This window comes from Aricia agestis, chromosome 16 (assembly GCF_905147365.1).
Source record: "Aricia agestis chromosome 16, ilAriAges1.1, whole genome shotgun sequence".
Lineage (NCBI taxonomy): Eukaryota > Metazoa > Arthropoda > Insecta > Lepidoptera > Lycaenidae > Aricia > Aricia agestis.
Genome location: NC_056421.1, coordinates 12,066,362 through 12,085,280, shown reverse-complemented (window position 1 = coordinate 12,085,280; position 18,919 = coordinate 12,066,362). Strand labels below are relative to the sequence as shown.

The window sequence follows — 18,919 nt, the reverse complement described above, 5'->3', positions numbered from 1 at the left end:
CGTACCTAACGGAGCAGTCAGTAGCGAGCGAGCCATGAACGCGTGTATAGATATGTTCACCAACACTACTAAGGGCGCCGCGCGCTCATAGATTGCAAGAACTATATCTACATTTAAATACATATTTGATTGATTTAAACACTCACATTTTTCGTATGAATTACAGATATCTATAGAGAGGCGTAATAAGCGTCGTGAGATGAGTATGACGACGGGATCTGAAACTGAAAAGTCCAATTCACATAAAGCTAACCAGTCATTGGAAAGGTAAATCTTTTTTTTTTATATCTTTATTGAAATATAGCGCTTTTGCCATACATGGCATGCCAGCCCCATCGAAACTTATAACTATGATTAACAATTAATTAAAATAATATCCTAAACAAATACATTGCCGCATCACTTGCAGGTGAGGATATTATGCTTACATACCAACATAAATCAGTAATATTTACCTTAAATTTATCAATTAACACCTTCCTAAGACAAATCTTTAAAATGATTGTTACTGATAAATAATGCATATTTAATTAAACTTGTATTATAAAATGTGGAAGAGACTGTTACATCTGTACGTTTGATCTGCTGAACCGATTGTAATAACATTTTATATGAAGATAACTTTATCTCGATAATGGACCATGAATATTTTTAATTAAAAAGGGCACATTTTCGCGTGGTAAATGAATTTCGGCACAGCAACTTCTGTGAAAATCTATAGTTTGTGCGTTTTAAGATGATATGGGTGACAGTTTTCATATTCCTTGCTACGGTTTTTTTTACAAGAAAACAAAAAAAAAAAACAAAATGCAATAAATTATATTCCATCTACAAAAACAAATGTTTCCTATAATTGTAAATGAATAAAAATGAAAAGTTGCTAAATGCTAACTTATTAATATAAAATTATATTATTAACTGTGAAATAGGAGTATAAAATTATTGTTACGAAAATATTTCAGATCAGAGAACGAAAATATGTCAGATGCATGAAACGGAACTCATGCCAATAGAGATTGACACTGTTGAATCGAAATCAAATCGATAAAAAGGGCGGCCATTTTAAATCGCCGGCGCCACTCTGAAACGTCAGTACGAAATCGATAATTTCGTTACAATTCCTTTACGAAGTGATTCGATATTTTTAAATTATCGGTTATTTTTTTTAGGTAACTTCCCTATTATTGTCAATTTTTATGTGTCACCCATATCATCATAAACCGCTATAGTACAAAATAATTGGAAGTAACATGTAATTTATACTGCTCTCGCCTCTCATTATAAAGAGCCAGGTAACATAATATATTTTGAGTAGTCGGGACTCGGGTTAGTTTGTTAAATTTATCCCTACAAATGTACAGTTTCTGTGTAAAGTCATGTTATTACAGATGCAAGGAATTGAACGAGACTTCAGTGAGTGTGGTCATAGAAGCCGAACCGAAGAGAACTAACAACAACTTGACGGTCAAATCTAATGATAACGAAACATCATATTCGGACAACGCGCCCAAATCCTTAGATAACAATAATGAAGATTGGAAGAGGAGGGATAATGTAAGTTTGGATGCTAACTGGCACATAATATCTATATTAAATAATATTGTAGAAGACTAGAATATTTCGTAAAGTAGAAAAGTCATGCCTGTTTTCACCAACCGCGATAAAGGTTAATATGCTAAGAGCCTGTCCACACGGCGCGTTGCGTCAGCGTTGCGTCGACGCAACGCTGCCGTTAGATGCATTGCCAGCCACGCGCTGCCCGCTGCGTCATCGCAGCGTTATTAAAACGCCTCCGTCGTCTAGTGGTACATAGCGCGGCTCTTGACTCGGAGGTCGTGGGTTCGATTCCCGCAATGGAAACATGTTACAACGGTCTTCCGTCCCACTGGGTTATGAGAGTAAAGGAATAGAGAGTGCTCTTGTTTACTGCGCACACACTTGGGCACCATAAAATTACTTCTGCGTAGCTGGCCTGGTTTCAATGAAACCGGCCACCGTCACTGAAACTGGTGTGGGAGCTATTATTATTACGAAGCAGTCTTAACGTCAACACCCCCTCCCGCTCGGGGGCTGCTGTCCGTCATGTGTGCGTTGCGACGACGCAGTGCGCCGTGTGAACACCTTGGTTATTTGTATGTAAAACGAGGCAACGCTGACGCAACGCGCCGTCTGGACTGGCTTTTAAAACAAACACGTTTTTGAAATTAGTTATAATTTACTAAAATCCATACCCCCTAAGGAGTAAGGACATATTTAACACGCATAAAACAGTGAAGTCTTGAAGGAAATGTACTTCAATACATACAACCTTAGCTTAGAACACCTTAGCTTCAAGCCGAATAGCCGATGGACACTTGCAACATTAGACGAGCTGCAGGTGCGTTGCCGGCCTTTTAAGAGAATATTTATCGCTCTCTTGAAGGTTTGCAGGTCGTATAACTCCGGAAATACTGCTGATGACAGTTCGTTCCAGGGTTTTACCGTTTTGTGTTATTTCAGACGCTGCAATCGGATTCGTCGCACGGTCGCGAGCGCCGGCGCACGGCCGTCGCGTTTAGAGAGCCGCCGCGCAGACATAGACATAGAGGAGAAGGTATGGACTTTCACACCTTTCTTATACATAAAAACCAGAGACTTTGGCCAAAGGGCTAGTCAACACGTTTTCTATATAGCTTCTTTGTAGAATCGCCCATCAAAAATGTACGGAGTTGACATGACATCCGAATGACATGAAAAACTTCAATATAATGACGACCTCTGTGGCTCAGTGGTTGAGCGTGTTGTCTGCGCTGAAGCCGGGGTTTTTGGGTTCGAGTTCCGCCGACGGAGCAAAAAGTTTTAGATGTTCCTGGGTCATGGATGTGGAATAAATATGTGTATCTCATAATAAAAATCTTAAATATATGTATATTATAAAAAGTATGTATACTTTCTCTATGATATTACATACATTTTCGTTGTCTGGTACCCGTAACACAAGTCCTTCAGGTACTTAGCACCGGGCCAGACTGACGTGGTGTGAAGCGTCCATAGATATTATATATTATTATATTAATTTTTATCGCGATCTTTAAAGAAGAGCTAAAGGAAACGTGTTGGTTAGGGGCTCGGGATTTTTATTTTCTTACTCCTGTTAGCACACCGATGCCACGAAGCTCGAGGCAGCATTTCTGTTACAATAATAATATGTTTTCAGGAACAACAACTGATTGCCAAGATTCGTCTGACGCAACCACTGCTGACGAGAAACCGAAAGACGCTATAAATGGTAAGAAATATATAAGATCGGCAAATTGTTTTGCCATTTACAGCTTGATTGGGAGCCAATTGAGCGAGTATGCAATATCTTTTAAACTGACTTGAAAAAAAGGAGGTTATCTATTCTTATTTCTTTTTATTAATTCTTTTTTGGTTATACTAGCTATGGTTAAACTTAGGGAATACTGCAAGTTTCATCAAAATCGGTGCAGTAGTTTTCGAGATTTTTAGTTCTCAATTTCGTACAATTTTGAATTCGGTTTTATCTTTTTGATTAAAATACCATTATTATGAAACCTATTTAAAAAAATCACCCCTTCTTGACATGTACAGGGAACCATTCTAAATCATACCACGTCGTATTATTCAATTTATTTTTGTAACACTTGTTTTTCGTCTTGTATAATCTTATATATAAAATTCTCGTGTCACAATGTTAGGCCGCGTACTCCTCCGACAGGCTTTACTGATTTTAACCAAATTTTATATTGGATATTCAGTGGGTCTGAGAATCGGCTACTGGGTACTTATTATATTGATAAGTGCATATTATGTTAAATAAATAATAGTAAATGATTAGGATTTTAGATATTTTATATGGGTTTATTGCCTGCAATAAATGATTATTATTATTATTATTACAACTCGAGACTGACGGCGACCATTGTTTGTGCGACGGGATAGCGATGGACGTTGCCGTGGTGACATACTTATTTAGTCACTACTATAAAATAATACGGGCGAAATACTTTATATGGCAAAGAAACGTTTTTTTTTTAATATGAAATAAGGGGGCAAACGAGCAGGCGGGTCACCTGATGAAAAGCAACTTCCGTCGCCCATGGACACTCGCAGCATCATAAGAGCTGCAAGTGCATTGCCGGCCTTTTAAGAGGGAATAGGGTAATAGGGGAAGGAAGGGAAGGGGAGGGTAGGGAAGGGAATAGGGTAGGGGTCTGGGCCTCCGGTAAACTCACTCACTCGGCGAAACACAGCGCAAGCGCTGTTTCACGCCGGTTTTCTGTGAGAACGTGGTTTTTCTCCGGTCGAGCCGGCCCATTCGTGCCGAAGCATGGCTCTCCCACGTAACTTGTATAATTATTTGCTACCTTTGAAGTAGTGTGCGGCCTATAGAGTGATTATCATTTTCAGGGCACGGCAGGCGACGTTGCTTCACGCGTCTCAAGTCAGCGTCGACGTCCCGTTTGAACTACTCACCCAAGTATGTGTGACACTATACGTATTTGTAAGTCGCATTTGTTTTTTTATTTGCACGCTTTTCTAATCTAATAACACTACGTTGGACTATGATAGATCACCTGATGATGATTTTGTCGAAACCGGTCGTATGAAACATTGAAATAAATTAATAAAGTGTATAATATTACTGTAGATCACTGCAGCCAAATACAGATAAGGGAATATTGGAGATAATTGCTCTTAGGGCCCTTTCAGATAGAGAGCGGTCGCGCATTCAAACGTTCTGCGTTCGCATTCTACGTTCGATCGGTAAGTCACACAGCAATTCTGACGCGGTCAAAACATACCATGTGTGAGTATATATATGTAACGAATACAACACAAAGGACGCAAAACTGACCGCTTGAACGCTTGACCGCGTGACCGCTCTCTCTCTCTCTAAAAGGTGCCTCTGGTCAATTGTGTACACGTCTAGACAGTTTCGCAATCATGATGTCAATCATGGTCACTGCAGGTTATCTATCATGGCCCAACGTACCGAGGGTTCCTAATAACTCGTTTTATTTTACTTTATAAGGTTCCACGCTAAGGCAAACCCCGAAAAAGCGTCAAAGCGAGATGCAACATGACTGTTGTTTGAATTGAAAGTAGATCTGTCAAGCGCTTTTTCACTTTTTGCTTAATGCAGCTGCTATATATAAATAAATTATATATTTTTTATTTCGTAAGCTCTGCTAGGATATTAAAATTATATTGAAAATATTCGAAAGCGAAAAATCATCAATCCAAAGATAAAATAAAAACTTGAGAGGTGTCAAGGGACACCCGGTTGGAACGAAGTTTCAGTCTATTATTTATTACGTACAAAAAACCTGTGTACACTCAAAAACAAAAAGAGAGAGAGAAACAGAGAGAGAGAGAGATAGAGACATAGAGAGAAACACGCGCTACCGCACGGCTTACAACTATAGCAAAAAGCACAGACATAGATCAAGATCTATCTTGGTGTATATCTGTGGCAAAAGTGTCGTTACAACTTTTCGTATGAATTTTTTCCATCTAGTCCCCTTTCGCATCGCGCGATAAGGAACTTCGTGCCAAAAAAATAATGAAATATGATAATTCCAGGCGCGGCGAGGGCTGGTCGAGTCCACTGGAGTCCCTCCGCCAGCAGCTGCGGAAGTTGGACGACCTCGAAGACCAGTTCCCCGACCTGGCCTGCCAGCCCGCCTACAGCTTGAGATATCCCTTCGCTGAACTAGGTGAGCCCACTCACACATAGGTTACTTCGTCACAGATGTAAAATCAAACCAATGTAAAATACCGCGGCCACAGTACGTACGGATCAATACGTTCGTACGATAAGGCTTGTAATAATATTATATATTCAAAACTTAGATGACGCCCGCAACTCCGATGCGCCAAAATTCTTATATCACGCGGGAACCGTACATTTTTCCGGAATGAAAAGTGTGCATTCCGAGATTCAGCGGTTTGGGCGTGACGAAGCAATAGACAGATAAACAGATAGACACACTTTTGCATTTATAAAATTAGGTATGGATGAAAACATTATGTTTCAGGTCCAGTAGCCAAAGCGGACACGCCCGAATTGGAGTTCGTGCGACATCGTGCGCTGGTAGAACGGGAGGGGATGCGGCGAGCGCGCGCCGTGCTCAAGCGGCGTCGCGCAGCGCTGCGGGAGTCTAGAGCGTCGTTGTCGCCGCATAGGGCGCCGTCGGTATGTAGAGAGAGAGAGAGAGAGGAGGAAGAGAGTTCGTGCAACATCGTGCGCTGGTAGAACGGGAGGGGATGCGGCGAGCGCGCGCCGTGCTCAAGCGGCGTCGCGCAGCGCTGCGGGAGTCTAGAGCGTCGTTGTCGCCGCATAGGGCACCGTCGGTATGTAGAGAGAGAGAGAGAGGGGGAAGAGAGTTCGTGCGACATCGTGCGCTGGTAGAACGGGAGGGGATGCGACGAGCGCGCGCCGAGCTCAAGCGGCCCCGCACAGCGCTGTGGGAGTCTAGAGCGTCATTGTTGCCGCATAGGGCGCCGTCGGTATGTAGAGAGAGAGAGGGGGAAGAGAGTTCGTGCGACATCGTGCGCTGTTAGAACGGGAGGAGATGCGGCGAGCGCGCGCCGTCGCCGCAAGTCTAGTGCGTCGTAGTCGCCGCAAGGGCGCCGTCGGTTTGTAGTGTGTGTGTGAGAGAGAGAGAGGGGAGAAGATATAATAACGGACATCTATAATGAATTGTGACATAAAATAATACTACATTTGTACGTACATGCGGACGCAACTGCGTGACCAAATCGCATAATACGAGGGCTGCTATTTATGTATCCGGAACTGGCCACTTACAAGAACAATATTTAAAAAGTAATTACAGCATTTGAAAATAGAACTCTTTGGTTGAAGAATACATTTTGTTTCATGTGACTGTCAATTATTTTTCCATTGTGGCGTCATTTTGAAAATTGCGTGTCTTCATTTGCCATGGATTTAACGCGTGAACATTTTCGTGCAATGATTTACTACGATTTTCGGCGTGGGCTAAATCAACAACAGTGCTTTATTCAACTCACCGCAACTTTTGGAGATGAAGCACCATCAAAAACCACAGTTTTTCAGTGAGTTTAATCGTGGGCGGTCTATGCTCACGGATGAAAATAAAGAAGGTCGCCAAAAAACAGCTGTTGTCCCACAAAATATAGATGCTGTGCGGGAACTAATAATGCGTGATCGTCATGTTACATATCGCGAGATAGAGGCGTCCTTAGGCATTATGTATGACGAGCATACATAAGATATTACACGAACATTTGGCTGTAAAAAAAATATGTTCGCGTTGGATTCCGCACAACTTGACAATCGATCAAAAACGGGCTCGTGTCGATTGGTGCAAAAAAATGATAAAAAAATACAACCGTGGTACGTCAAAAGCCGTTTATAATATCTACACAGGTGATGAATCTTGGATCTATGCATATGACCCCGAAACTAAACAACAGTCAACGGTGTGGGTGTTCCAAGATGAGCCGAAACCAACAAAAGTTACTCGTGCAAAAAGTACTTTGAAGCAAATGGTCGCCTGTTTTTTTGGAATTAATGGACATGTGGCTACAGTGCCATTAGAGAATCGTAAAACGGTTAATTCTGAATGGTATACGACCATTTGTTTACCAGAAGTCTTTGAAGAAATAAGAAAGGACAACCGACAACGCAGAATCATATTACATCACGACAATGCTAGCTGTCACACCTCAGCTGAAACAACTCAGTTTTTGGAGGGTCAAAAGATCGAATTGACTGGTCATCCGCCGTACAGCCCTGATTTGGCACCTAACGATTTCTTTTTATTTCCATACGCGAAGAACAAATTACGTGGTCAACGTTTTTCGAGCCGCGAAGAGGCTGTTGATGCGTTCAAAATGCACGTTTTGGAGATACCTCAATCAGAATGGAAAAAGTGCTATGAAAATTGGTTCCAGCGTATGCAAAAGTGTGTCGATCATCGCGACGAATATTTTGAAAAGCAATAAAACCATATTAAATGATATATGTTTGTTTCTTTTTTTAATTCCGGATACATAAATAGCAGCCCTCGTAACACGCCCTAATCATTGCATTTAAGAGATTTAGATGTAAGTTTTTTGTAATCATTACTGTTTTAAGGCCTACTTAATTTTACGATGTGAGGTTTTTGAATAAGTAAAACAAAAATATAATACAGGAGGAGCGTGAGACAACGGAACTTGAGGTGGCGTTACACCGGGCGCGCGCTCTACTCGGCGAGAAGGAGATAAGGTTGCGCCACATTGAGCGCGCGCTTCGGCGTCTGGCTGAATCGCAGCCGCCGCCGTTGATACAGGTCTATTGGCTAATAGATGGTACTTTTCTAGCATGGCCTCTGTGAATAACGCCATCCTCTTTCCAAAACGTAGACTTGGCTACTTTAATGTCTCTTTTCTGTTTTATAGCTTGTTTATTTCATGATGCCATCCACTTTGTATTCAAAGTTTTATATTATTATAGAGGTTTGGTTTTTTATAGATGACACTTTTCTGTTATGTAGCTTGCCCTCTTTGTGGATGTTGTAATCTTCCATCGAAAACGCATTAGCTACATTTGGTAGGTGTCCCTTTTTGTTTCGTAGCTTGTCCTTGTTTAGATAACGCCCACCTCCACGTAAAACAGAGGGGTAGCCATAGGTCTACCAGAATCTGATGGTAATTTTTGACAGCAGATTTTCAAAAAATATCCTTGATCATTGGATACATTTTTATATTTGCATGTTTAACACACAGAATCAGCCGCTTAAGAAAAAAAAGGATCAAAATGTTTTATTCCAATTACCCCGGTATTGCTAGAATCAATTTATTTTCTCACTTTTTGCCTTCGGATTCTGGTAGACCTATACTTTTATAGAGAACACTTTTCAAAGTGTTCTCTATAAAAAGTATAGGTCTACACTTCACAAAGTGGGGCTGTCATACAAAAAACACATTTTTTCCCTAATTTCGCTCTATATCGGTACGGAACCCTTATTAGTGCGCGTGTCCGACTCGCACTTGGCCGATTTTTTGTTTGTTATCTGGATGTCATCTTCTAAGTTTCTGATTTATTTTCCAGATTTTTTGGTCAGTTTCAAAAATATTTCACATTATTTAATTTAAGCTGTATTATATGTGTTTAGTTTCAATCGTATGTCACGTTGATACGTTTCGAGACCTTGCACATAGTAAAAGGAGGGGAAGTAAGTTATCTTCATACAAAGGCACCGCGCGCGGCTTGTATGTGTGCGCCATAGTATCAATGCGTCGCCACGTACGGCACACAACAAAATCTCGGCCAGTTTTATAAGGCTGGTACCGCCGAGATTTTGTTGTGTGCCGTACGTGGCTACGCATTGATACTATGGCGCACAAAAACAAGCCGCGCGCGGTGCCTTTGTATGAAGATAACTTACTTCCCCTCCTTTTCTTTACCTTGCAGGCAATTTGAAGTATTGAAACAGCTGATTCTTTACAAGTTTCTACTACTATGGACATAGTTTGTTCTATGTATTAGCAGTGTGTTCAATGTTCATTCTGCAGTCTCGAAACGGGATTAACGCCATTAAAGTGAGTGTTCCAGACAAAGAGTTCACTATTAAAGTAGCAGCGCTGAAGCCTGAAAGACCAAATTTTTTTCTGTGGTTTGTATGGGTAAGCGTCATAAATATTACCATACAAAAGTAAAAAAAATACTCTTTAAGCGCGGCTACTTTCACAGCGTACTCTTTATCGAGTTCCCAATCCCCATAAACTTATAATATACTGTCGTATAGACCACCTGACAACCCGAAAATGCGTGACCATTTTTGATCTGTCAATGTGTGCGTGTGCTAATGATGTATATTTTACTATCGATAGTATAGTATTTTGCTATCGATAGTTTAGTCCGTTCGAGTTATTTAACCTGAGTTTCTATAAGAAAAAATAATATGCAACTTTGACAGATTTTGTATTTCAAATTAGGTATCATAAATTTTAATTGGCAAAAAAGGTGACAATTGAAAAGTAGATACACATTTTCGTTTGGAATGATTTTTACTTATAGGGGTAAATAATATACACATAACACATTATAAAGTTACTTATTTATTACTCAGGTAAAATCTATCTGGTAAATCAGCCCTTACATTGCTGCATTGAAAGTAAACGTTGAAAGTAAACAACACACATAGTATATTATATTTTATTCTTAAATTAAATACATATCATAAAATATCATAATACTTTTGGGAGTGCCTCCGCTGCCGGCGCCGGCTCCCAAAAATATCAGTAATGGGAACTAAGTACGGTAAGTATACTGCCGGCAGCCGAGATATAAAACAACGACTGCCGGCGCTGGCACTCAAAATGGGAGCCGGTGATAATGCGTAAAGCGCTAGTTCCAGTGTCGATACACAAATTTTAAAAAGAAATAATAATTATAATCTAAATTTATATATTCGACTTTACCGACTTCCAAAGGTGAAGGTTTGGTACCTATTTGTTCGGCTGTGGATATTTTAGTTTTTTGTCATGCATTTTCTTAGCTTAGCTTTACCTTAGCTATCTTTTTTCAGCTACCAAAAAGTAAGATTTTGCACCACAGCTACAGTTATAAACTCCGTGGTATACTTCCGAAGGTACTGAACAGAACTTCAAATTCCTTATACATGTTAGAGAGTTTCAACGTTGTTTAAAGAAGCAAAGATATTGTCTTTAAATGCTACTATGCTGATCACATTTATCAGCATCTTCATCATCACCACCATTAACCCATCCAAGATTCAAGCCCCATACGAGCCCCGGTGATCGCGACAACAATAGAATACAATAGCATTTCCGAGAATCCCCGATCGAAGGATTCAAATAATTATGCATACTTACAATTATTATGACCTTATTATTTGTACTTTTCATAGTCATTTAGTTCAAGTCTGATGTTTTTGATCATTATTCTGTTTGACAAGCGATGTTTGCCGAATAGGCGCCGGCAGCCTATTCGGCAAACATTGCGTGACTTCGGCAAATTCGGAGTTCGGAAAACGGCGGAGGCACTCCTTAATACTTTTTATTACAATTATTTTTAACCGACTTCCAAAAAGGAGGAGGTTAGACGTTCGGCTGTGGATATAATATTTTTTATGTATGTTCAACGATTACTCCGCCGTTTGTGAACCGATTTGAAGGTAAAGAGTAAATATTATACTTAAATGAACTAAAAAGTATTAAATAATCCTTATTCTGTATTCAGTATTTCTGTTCTCAATCTTCATAATTTTGAAGTCGGTGCCAGTCCTATTAATAAGTATAATATAAGTTGCAGTTATACCTTTTCTGTCAGAGAACTGTCTATTATATATGAAAGCTGCATTCAATGAGTATTAGATTTAAGTGACTGATCTGTGAAACTTTTATACTAGGTATGTCAAAAGATAATTATTACTTAAAAATAATCGTTCAAATAAGATAATATGTCCTTTTTAAGGTGATAAATATAAAGGTAAATGATTTTTATTTTAGTTTTATGTTTTTGTAAAATATCGATAAGCATATCGATGATTCAAGCACTAGCGTATATGTAAAAAAATTTAATAAAAAAATTTTCTTCAAAATTTGTGTAATATAAGAACAATAGTAACTTTAGTTACGCAAAATATGAAAGTAAAAGGGAGGATTCACAATATTTTATTTGAAATAGAGAGCTAAAGACAGAATAGAGCAAAAATAAACACATCGTAGCAATTAGGACATGAAGATTAATTACCTGTGAAATGTATATTTTTCAGGATTATTCTTATGATTTACACTGCAAACAAGTACAGAACAAGTAACCATTTTTAAATATAATAATATTTATTAAAAATAACAAATAAATTGAACAATATATTGGAAATATCGAAAGGGCATAAAAACGATTGACGACTTTTGACGACCTGTCAAATAAAAGTTGTTACAATTTTCATTAGACTGCCTCTCTCTTTTCATCTTGTTATGATTCCATAAAGGATTTTCTTCTCTCTCGCACTCTTTGTTGGTCTATGCATTATAAGTTTATGCCAATCCCCATGCACGCCTTTAAGTATTATCACTTTGCTATGTTGCATCCTGTATATACTTTACGTTCTGGGTTACGTCCACACAAATCTAAAACACAATATATAATTGAATACATTTCAGGAGGCGTCAACCAGCGACGCGTCGTCGGACAGCTCGCGGGCGGCGGCGGGAGGCGCGGTGCTGCGCTCACTGCGGGCGCTTCACGCCGACGTGCGTGACATATGGCGCGCGTTAGACGCCCGCCGCGCCGCTACCGGTACGTACGACGTGCGAGAGAGATAGAGAGGAGGGTCAGAGAGAGAGAGAGGGGAGAAAGTGGTAGAGAGAAAGCCAAGAATGGGTGTGGGGGAGAGGAAGGAACGAGGGACGTTCCTTCCCAGTTTATACAAGAAAATAACTTAAGAGCATATATCCCAGCTGCCTCTGTGGAAAGGGTTGGGGTAGTCAGGTACATTCCTAAAGAAATTAGCAATAGGGAGTTATTTGAAAAAATAAGTAGTAATCTTGATATTATTGGTGTACGTAGGTTTATGAAAAAAGAAAATAATACATTCCTACCTTTAAATACTATAACTATTACCTATCTGGCACTGTACTACCACCATGCATTTTTTTGGATGGTTGGAGATTCAAAGTCCATAATTATGTACCTCCTGTCTTACAATGTTTCAAATGTTTACGGTTTAATCACTCTGCAAAATATTGTTTTAATGAACAAGCATGTTCTAAGTGCGCAGAGAATCATTATTATAAGGAATGCACATCTGAGATTTTAAAATGTAAGAACTGTGGAGGCAATCATCTGGCTATTTCAAAAGAGTGTCCAATTAAGGCTTCTAAAATTAACAAAAACAGATCTTTGAGAGAAAATTCTACATATGCAGATATAACCAATAATAATTTAACAGCTTTTCCAGCTCTCACAAAACCCAAACATCAAAATGTAAAAATTGTTCCAGAAAAGATATTATCAGCCCAGGATATTATTAGCAATCAAAAAATTTTAGAAGCCATAATAAGCACAATTGTAAGTATGGGAAATTCTAATGATATTAAGACCACAACACATATTAAAGAAACTTTCATTAAAAACTTTAGTAAGTAATGGACAGTATTAATATTGTACAACATAACATCCAGAGTATAAATAATAAAAAACCTTTACTTCAATCACTTTTATTAGATAAGGAAATAAACATAGCTTTATTGAATGAAACATGGCTTAAAACTGCAAGTCCTTGGGTTCATTTCCCTGGATATAATTTCATTTTTAAAAATGCTTTAAACGAACATGGAGGAGTGGCAATAGTTATTAGGAATTCTATAAAATATGTATAACATCAGACTCCAAATTATCAAGATATACAGACTATTGCCATAACTATAGAAACAGGTATAGGTTCCATTACAATCCTTTGCATTTACAGTCTACCTAGAAGTAAAATTAATAAAACAAAATTAAAAAGAATAATTAACAATCTTCCTAAACCTATTATCATATCGGGTGATTTTAACGCCCATCACATAGCTTTCGGTTGTACAACAAATAATACAAGAGGACGAGACTTGTATGAAGTTATTGATGAATATAATTTATGTATTTTAAATACAGGTTGTGCTACTACAGTAGGCAGACCAAACAATAACACTTCTGCAATTGATGTTACACTAGTGAGTCCAGAGTTGGCTCCCTATTGTGTATGGCATGTCGGTGACGATCCGTTGGGAAGTTATCACTTCCCAACTTTTACAAAACTTAATACTTCTCCTATGCAATATGACATGAATAAAACTGTAAATAAGTATCTTTTCAAAAAAGCTAACTGGGATAAGTTCTTTAATATGTCTAAAGATTTATTTTAAGATTTTCAATAGAATTTACAAAATCCTTTAGAAAGTTATAATCATTTCTGTGATCTACTTAACACTTTAAGAAATGAATGTGTTCCAAAAATTATAATAACTAATTCATCTAAAAAAATTAAAAAAAGGGTACCTGCTCCGTGGTGGAATGATATTTGTGATAGGGCTGTAAAGGATTGTAGAGAAGCTTTGGAAAAAAATAGAAAAAATTTAAGTATGGAAAATTATATAAATTATAAGAGATTAGATGCACTCAAAAAAAAGGATTATAAAAGAGGAAAAGAGAAAAAGTTGGCAAAATTTATGCTCTACATTTATTAGATTACTTACACAGCAATTTGTGTATTTTTAGATGTGCAAGGAGCATATGATAATGTTAATTTGTCTGTACTTATTAAGGTTTTAAGTGAATTGGGCATTCCTGGTAGGTTTTTAAATTGGATATATAGATTTTTGAATCATCGTCTTGTCTATGTGAAATTTAATGATATACTATATGGTCCAAGATTTGCACATAAAGGCTTAATGCAAGGAGCGTATTATCTCCAATCCTGTATAATTTATATACATCACAAATTTGTAAATATGTAAAAGTATTAGGTGTAAATGTACTTCAATATGCTGATGATATAGTAATCTATTGTATTAATCGTCTACTACGCTCGGCCAATTGTAATATTAATTTAGCTCTTACGCAACTGTTAAATTTTTATAATAACAAACTAAAACTAAATATTAATTCTTCAAAAAGTTCAGTTATGACTTTTGGTAAAAGTCAATGGAATGTTCAAGTTAAATGTAATAATGAAATCATCTCACAAGTAAATGAACATAAGTTTCTAGGTATAGTTTTAGATAATAAACTCAAATTTAATAAACATATAGATTATATATGTAATAAAGCTTACCAGCGACCCAACATATTGAGATGATTAGCAGGAGTTTTTTGGGGTGCTGATCCAAAAATTCTCTCAATGTTATATAAAAGTTTAGTTAGGAGCCACTTTGACTATAGTTGCTTAGCATATATGCTAGCTATAGACTATATATGCTAGCGCTAGTCTTCTAAAAAAGTTGGATATCATTCAAAATCAAGCACTGCGCATTATAACTGGTGCGATGAAATCCACCCCTATAAACTAAATGGAAGTTGAAACTTATATTCCTCCTTTATTCTTGAGACGACTCATGTTAGCTAAGAAATACTTTGTTAAGATGATTGCAATTAAGTCCTTACTTCCTGTAAGAAAACTTAAAGTATCTGAGGAAATAACTAGTATAATAGATTCTTCTGTAATAACGTCACAAATTATTTCTACAAGGATTTTGCCTCAGATGCCGACTTTGTTACAGTTGGTTTTAAATATGACAAATGACATTTATTCTAGTGATCTATGGCCAATTTATAACAACTTTGAAGGTTCTATAGAGAAAAAATATTTGGTAACAACTGGAGACATCTATGGTAAGACCGACTTTCTCAGTTTTATAGAAAAGAAAACAGACTTACAAAATCTATACAGATGGGTCGAAAACTATAGATGAGGTTAAATCGGCTTATTATGATGAATTTCTGGATGTTACTAAATGTTTTATAATCAGTAATATGTGCTCTATCTACACAGCCGAATGTTATGCTGTATATGTGGCATTACAATATACGAGTATAAAAACTTCGTCATATGTAAATAATTTTCTTATAATATCAGATAGTAAAAGTGTGTTAGTAGCTCTAGATAATAGTAATTTAAGTTTCAAAAGTAATTATTTAATTTTTAAGATCAAAAACATTCTACATGAATTAGTCAGTAATAACATTAATATTGAATTTCTATGGGTTCCCTCCCACAGAGGAATTGCTGGGAATGAGAGGGCAGATACAGCTTCTAGAGGACCACCAGACGAGGACCATAAGGACATCATAAAAGTGCCATTTACAGACCTCTTTTTGACTGTCAAAGATGAAATGTTTGAGCTATGGAAAAGAATCTGGAATATAGTAAATGTTAATAAGGGTAAATGGTACAGTGACAAAGAAAGATTTTTCAATCCCATGGTATAACACTGTACAGTCTGAATCAAGGAAATTCACATCAGTAATAACAAGAATGAGATTTGGACACTGCATGGTCCCCTCCCACCTCTATAAATTAAGAATATTGGAAGATGCGAAATGCCCCAAATGCTTAGAAAACGACGGTGACCTCAAACATATAATCTTTGATTGCAAAGCGCTAGGTCTAGACCGAATTTTACTCTGCTCTGAAATAGATAATATTTGTAAAGACAAAGACAAGTGTACCCCGCCGCCCAGAAGATTTACTATCCAATTACGATTTCTTCAAATGTTTATACCGATATATATGTTCAACGATGGAAAAACTGTAAAAATTGTATATAGTTTTTTTTGTTGTGTAAATAGTGCTCAATAAGAAGAAAGAAGGAGTACATTAAATTTTTTTTAAATTTAATTTGACGTCTTAAACATTGTATTTTTTCTGGAGCAAAGGACTTGTTTCCAGCTCCCACAATAAATAAAAAAAAAGTCAAGTAAGAATTACTTAACGATGACTATTTAACGATGATAGGTGACTTTATTATTCGTTTTTAACCGTCCTCTGTAATTTCTGTGGCGCAAATCGCCATTTTCAATCACTTTTTTAACAACTTTTATCAAGCGTGTGGTGTGCGTATTCAGTGATGTCACAAATAGCACTGACGGGCGAATCGCGGCGTTGTGTCCAGTAGTTGGGCACTATTTTTTCGACGGAATCGCGCAGCTTAGGTTCTATCTAGTGTAGTATATAATCAAAGATTCGTAGATTGAAAAGCTTTTTGTGTAAATTTTTCAGCGTCTCCGGAGACCAGCTCGTGCAACATGCCCACCACATCGCACACCAGACTGACCATGTCCGCGGTGAGTATTATACTCAAGTTAACGCAGAAAGACGTGAAAATAAAGATAACCAAAGAACTTGACATGTTATTAGGGCTTGTCTAACTTGAAATGACGCGCCCCTCCTTCGTATTCACAGTACAAAAATTTTCATAGTCGCGTCATTTCAAATTAGACAAGTTTTACAATTTACAATTTCATTTGATCAATTGTACGACTTGATCTGTTGATTGACTGTTGAGTGTCTAAATATTAAGGGGATATTATTAAATGCACATCAGAATAATTTTTCAGCACACTACCTTAACTCCGCTAATTAACTGAATGCATACCAGAAAACCTAATGCTGATAAAAAAAAAAGACAATTGATTAACTGAACATGTCCTTCAAAAAAAACTTAAACATCATACAAAACGAGACGACCTTTATAACCGAATTCACACCAAAAATATGGTTCATGCAACGGATATATAATTTGTAAAACTAAAATTTAAATTGTTTATCAAAAATACTAACTTGCACTCTAAATTAGACAATCTTACAACGGAATTTGTAAAAACGACATCGAAAGGTGCACCACAATAAAATCAATTTCTATTATCAAAACAAGTCTACAAATTGACAAATCATGCAACTAAAATATTTTTAACCTAACTTTATTTTCTTTTTGTTTCTCTGTTTTACTGAAAAACATGTTGGGGCCTCCTCATCTAACGCCGCACTCACTCCTTTGCGCTCGCTCTTTACTCTTTAGCGACCACAGATATATCTTGATCTATTTCTGTGTTAGCGACAAAGATTTTTGGTAATTATGATGAGATATGGTGAAAGATTTTATCATTCCAAAACTATATAATGGGCATTGTCCAAAAAAAATCACATGTACTTTTTATATTTTTTTTCGTTAAAATAGGGTATTTTAAGAATATAAATTAAATAATTTTGAAATTCATTGGCTAGTTTTTTCTCAATAATTTTTTAAAGTTTCGCTCTGACGTCATCATCGGCGGCTAATTGACCTCTGCAGTGTTTTAAATTTCCTTTTAATCTTATTTATAATGGCTGGCTCGTCAAATGCAAGTCCTCATTATGTGAAAGCTGATACGAGAAGCTTACCAAAAGTTCGAAACGTAATGTTGGTCGAATTTATTGCTAATTTAACGCCATTGAAGGTCAAACTAAGGTTAAACATATTTGTTCAAAAATATAAGTAACTAATGGGTATTTTTTTCGTTTATATACAGAAAAACGATCACTGACCTTATTCCTCGAATGTTTTTGTAATGAGCAAAATTTAAAAAAAATGGACAATCCCCATTCAAGGTTTCTTGATAAAAATTAAGAAAAATTATCAAAATTCACTACTGTATTGTAATTGTATGGGTTAATAAATTTATTAATGATTCTTAAATAATTAATTACAATGTTGGCCCAATACGACTTGATTGGGTTAGGTTAGATGGCTAAGGCGGGAGCGTAGCGCAGCGTAGCTCCCGCCTCATAATTGAAGCCAGTTGTTTTTTTTCTTTAGTAGCTTGTCAACCCCTAGAGTGCAATTCCTAAGCCGGAGGCTTAATTATTTTGCAATAATATATCGATAAGGAACCCTTTGTGCGCGAATCCGACTCGCTCTTTGCCGATTGTTTATTATTATTGTTTATAAACTGAGTTACCATTCACTGTGCCAAAGTTTAGTCCATGTTAAGTTAGCACTTGATGATTTTTATGTGTTCTTAATTATATGAACATAACATATTAAATTGGGTTTTATTTAGAATAAATGATGTTCCTAAAAGTAATTTAGGTGATGGTTTTCCTTTAAAAAGTTGTAGTATGTTTGTTGAACTAAGGAATTGTTAGATTAATAATAGTTATTCGTTCAGTAAAACAGTTTCGCAAATAACTTTAAATAGTATGCTGAATTCGCTTTATTTAGGGTGCATAATTAGTATGCAAGTCATTTTTGGTGAAAGTTTCAAATATTTTGATCGAGAAAAGGGAATATATAGATATTGATTTAAATACATGCCAATATTAAGCAGCTTTGGAATACAGCGTTACTTTTGATTTATGCCATAGCCAGCCAAAATATCTTCGGTTCAAAGTCTAAATAG

The 18,919-nt window shown here is 37.0% G+C and overlaps 1 protein-coding gene across 3 annotated transcripts in view; it reads left to right on the top strand.

Moving 5' to 3' along the window:
- The window catches only part of LOC121734646, a 36,425-nt gene that overhangs the window by 16,692 nt on the left and 814 nt on the right, over nt 1–18,919 (top strand). Inside the window, exons 12-21 of one of the 3 annotated variants that reach the window (XM_042125236.1) lie at nt 167–267; nt 1,389–1,554; nt 2,500–2,593; nt 3,197–3,268; nt 4,411–4,480; nt 5,587–5,720; nt 6,042–6,199; nt 8,187–8,324; nt 12,166–12,301; nt 16,761–16,825. In XM_042125236.1, the coding sequence (XP_041981170.1) occupies nt 167–267; nt 1,389–1,554; nt 2,500–2,593; nt 3,197–3,268; nt 4,411–4,480; nt 5,587–5,720; nt 6,042–6,199; nt 8,187–8,324; nt 12,166–12,301; nt 16,761–16,825 (1,134 nt within the window). Of the gene's footprint in view, nt 1–166; nt 268–1,388; nt 1,555–2,499; nt 2,594–3,196; nt 3,269–4,410; nt 4,505–5,586; nt 5,721–6,041; nt 6,200–8,186; nt 8,325–12,165; nt 12,302–16,760; nt 16,826–18,919 lie in introns of those variants that run through there. The other 2 variants (XM_042125237.1, XM_042125238.1) reach the window with 2 other exon arrangements.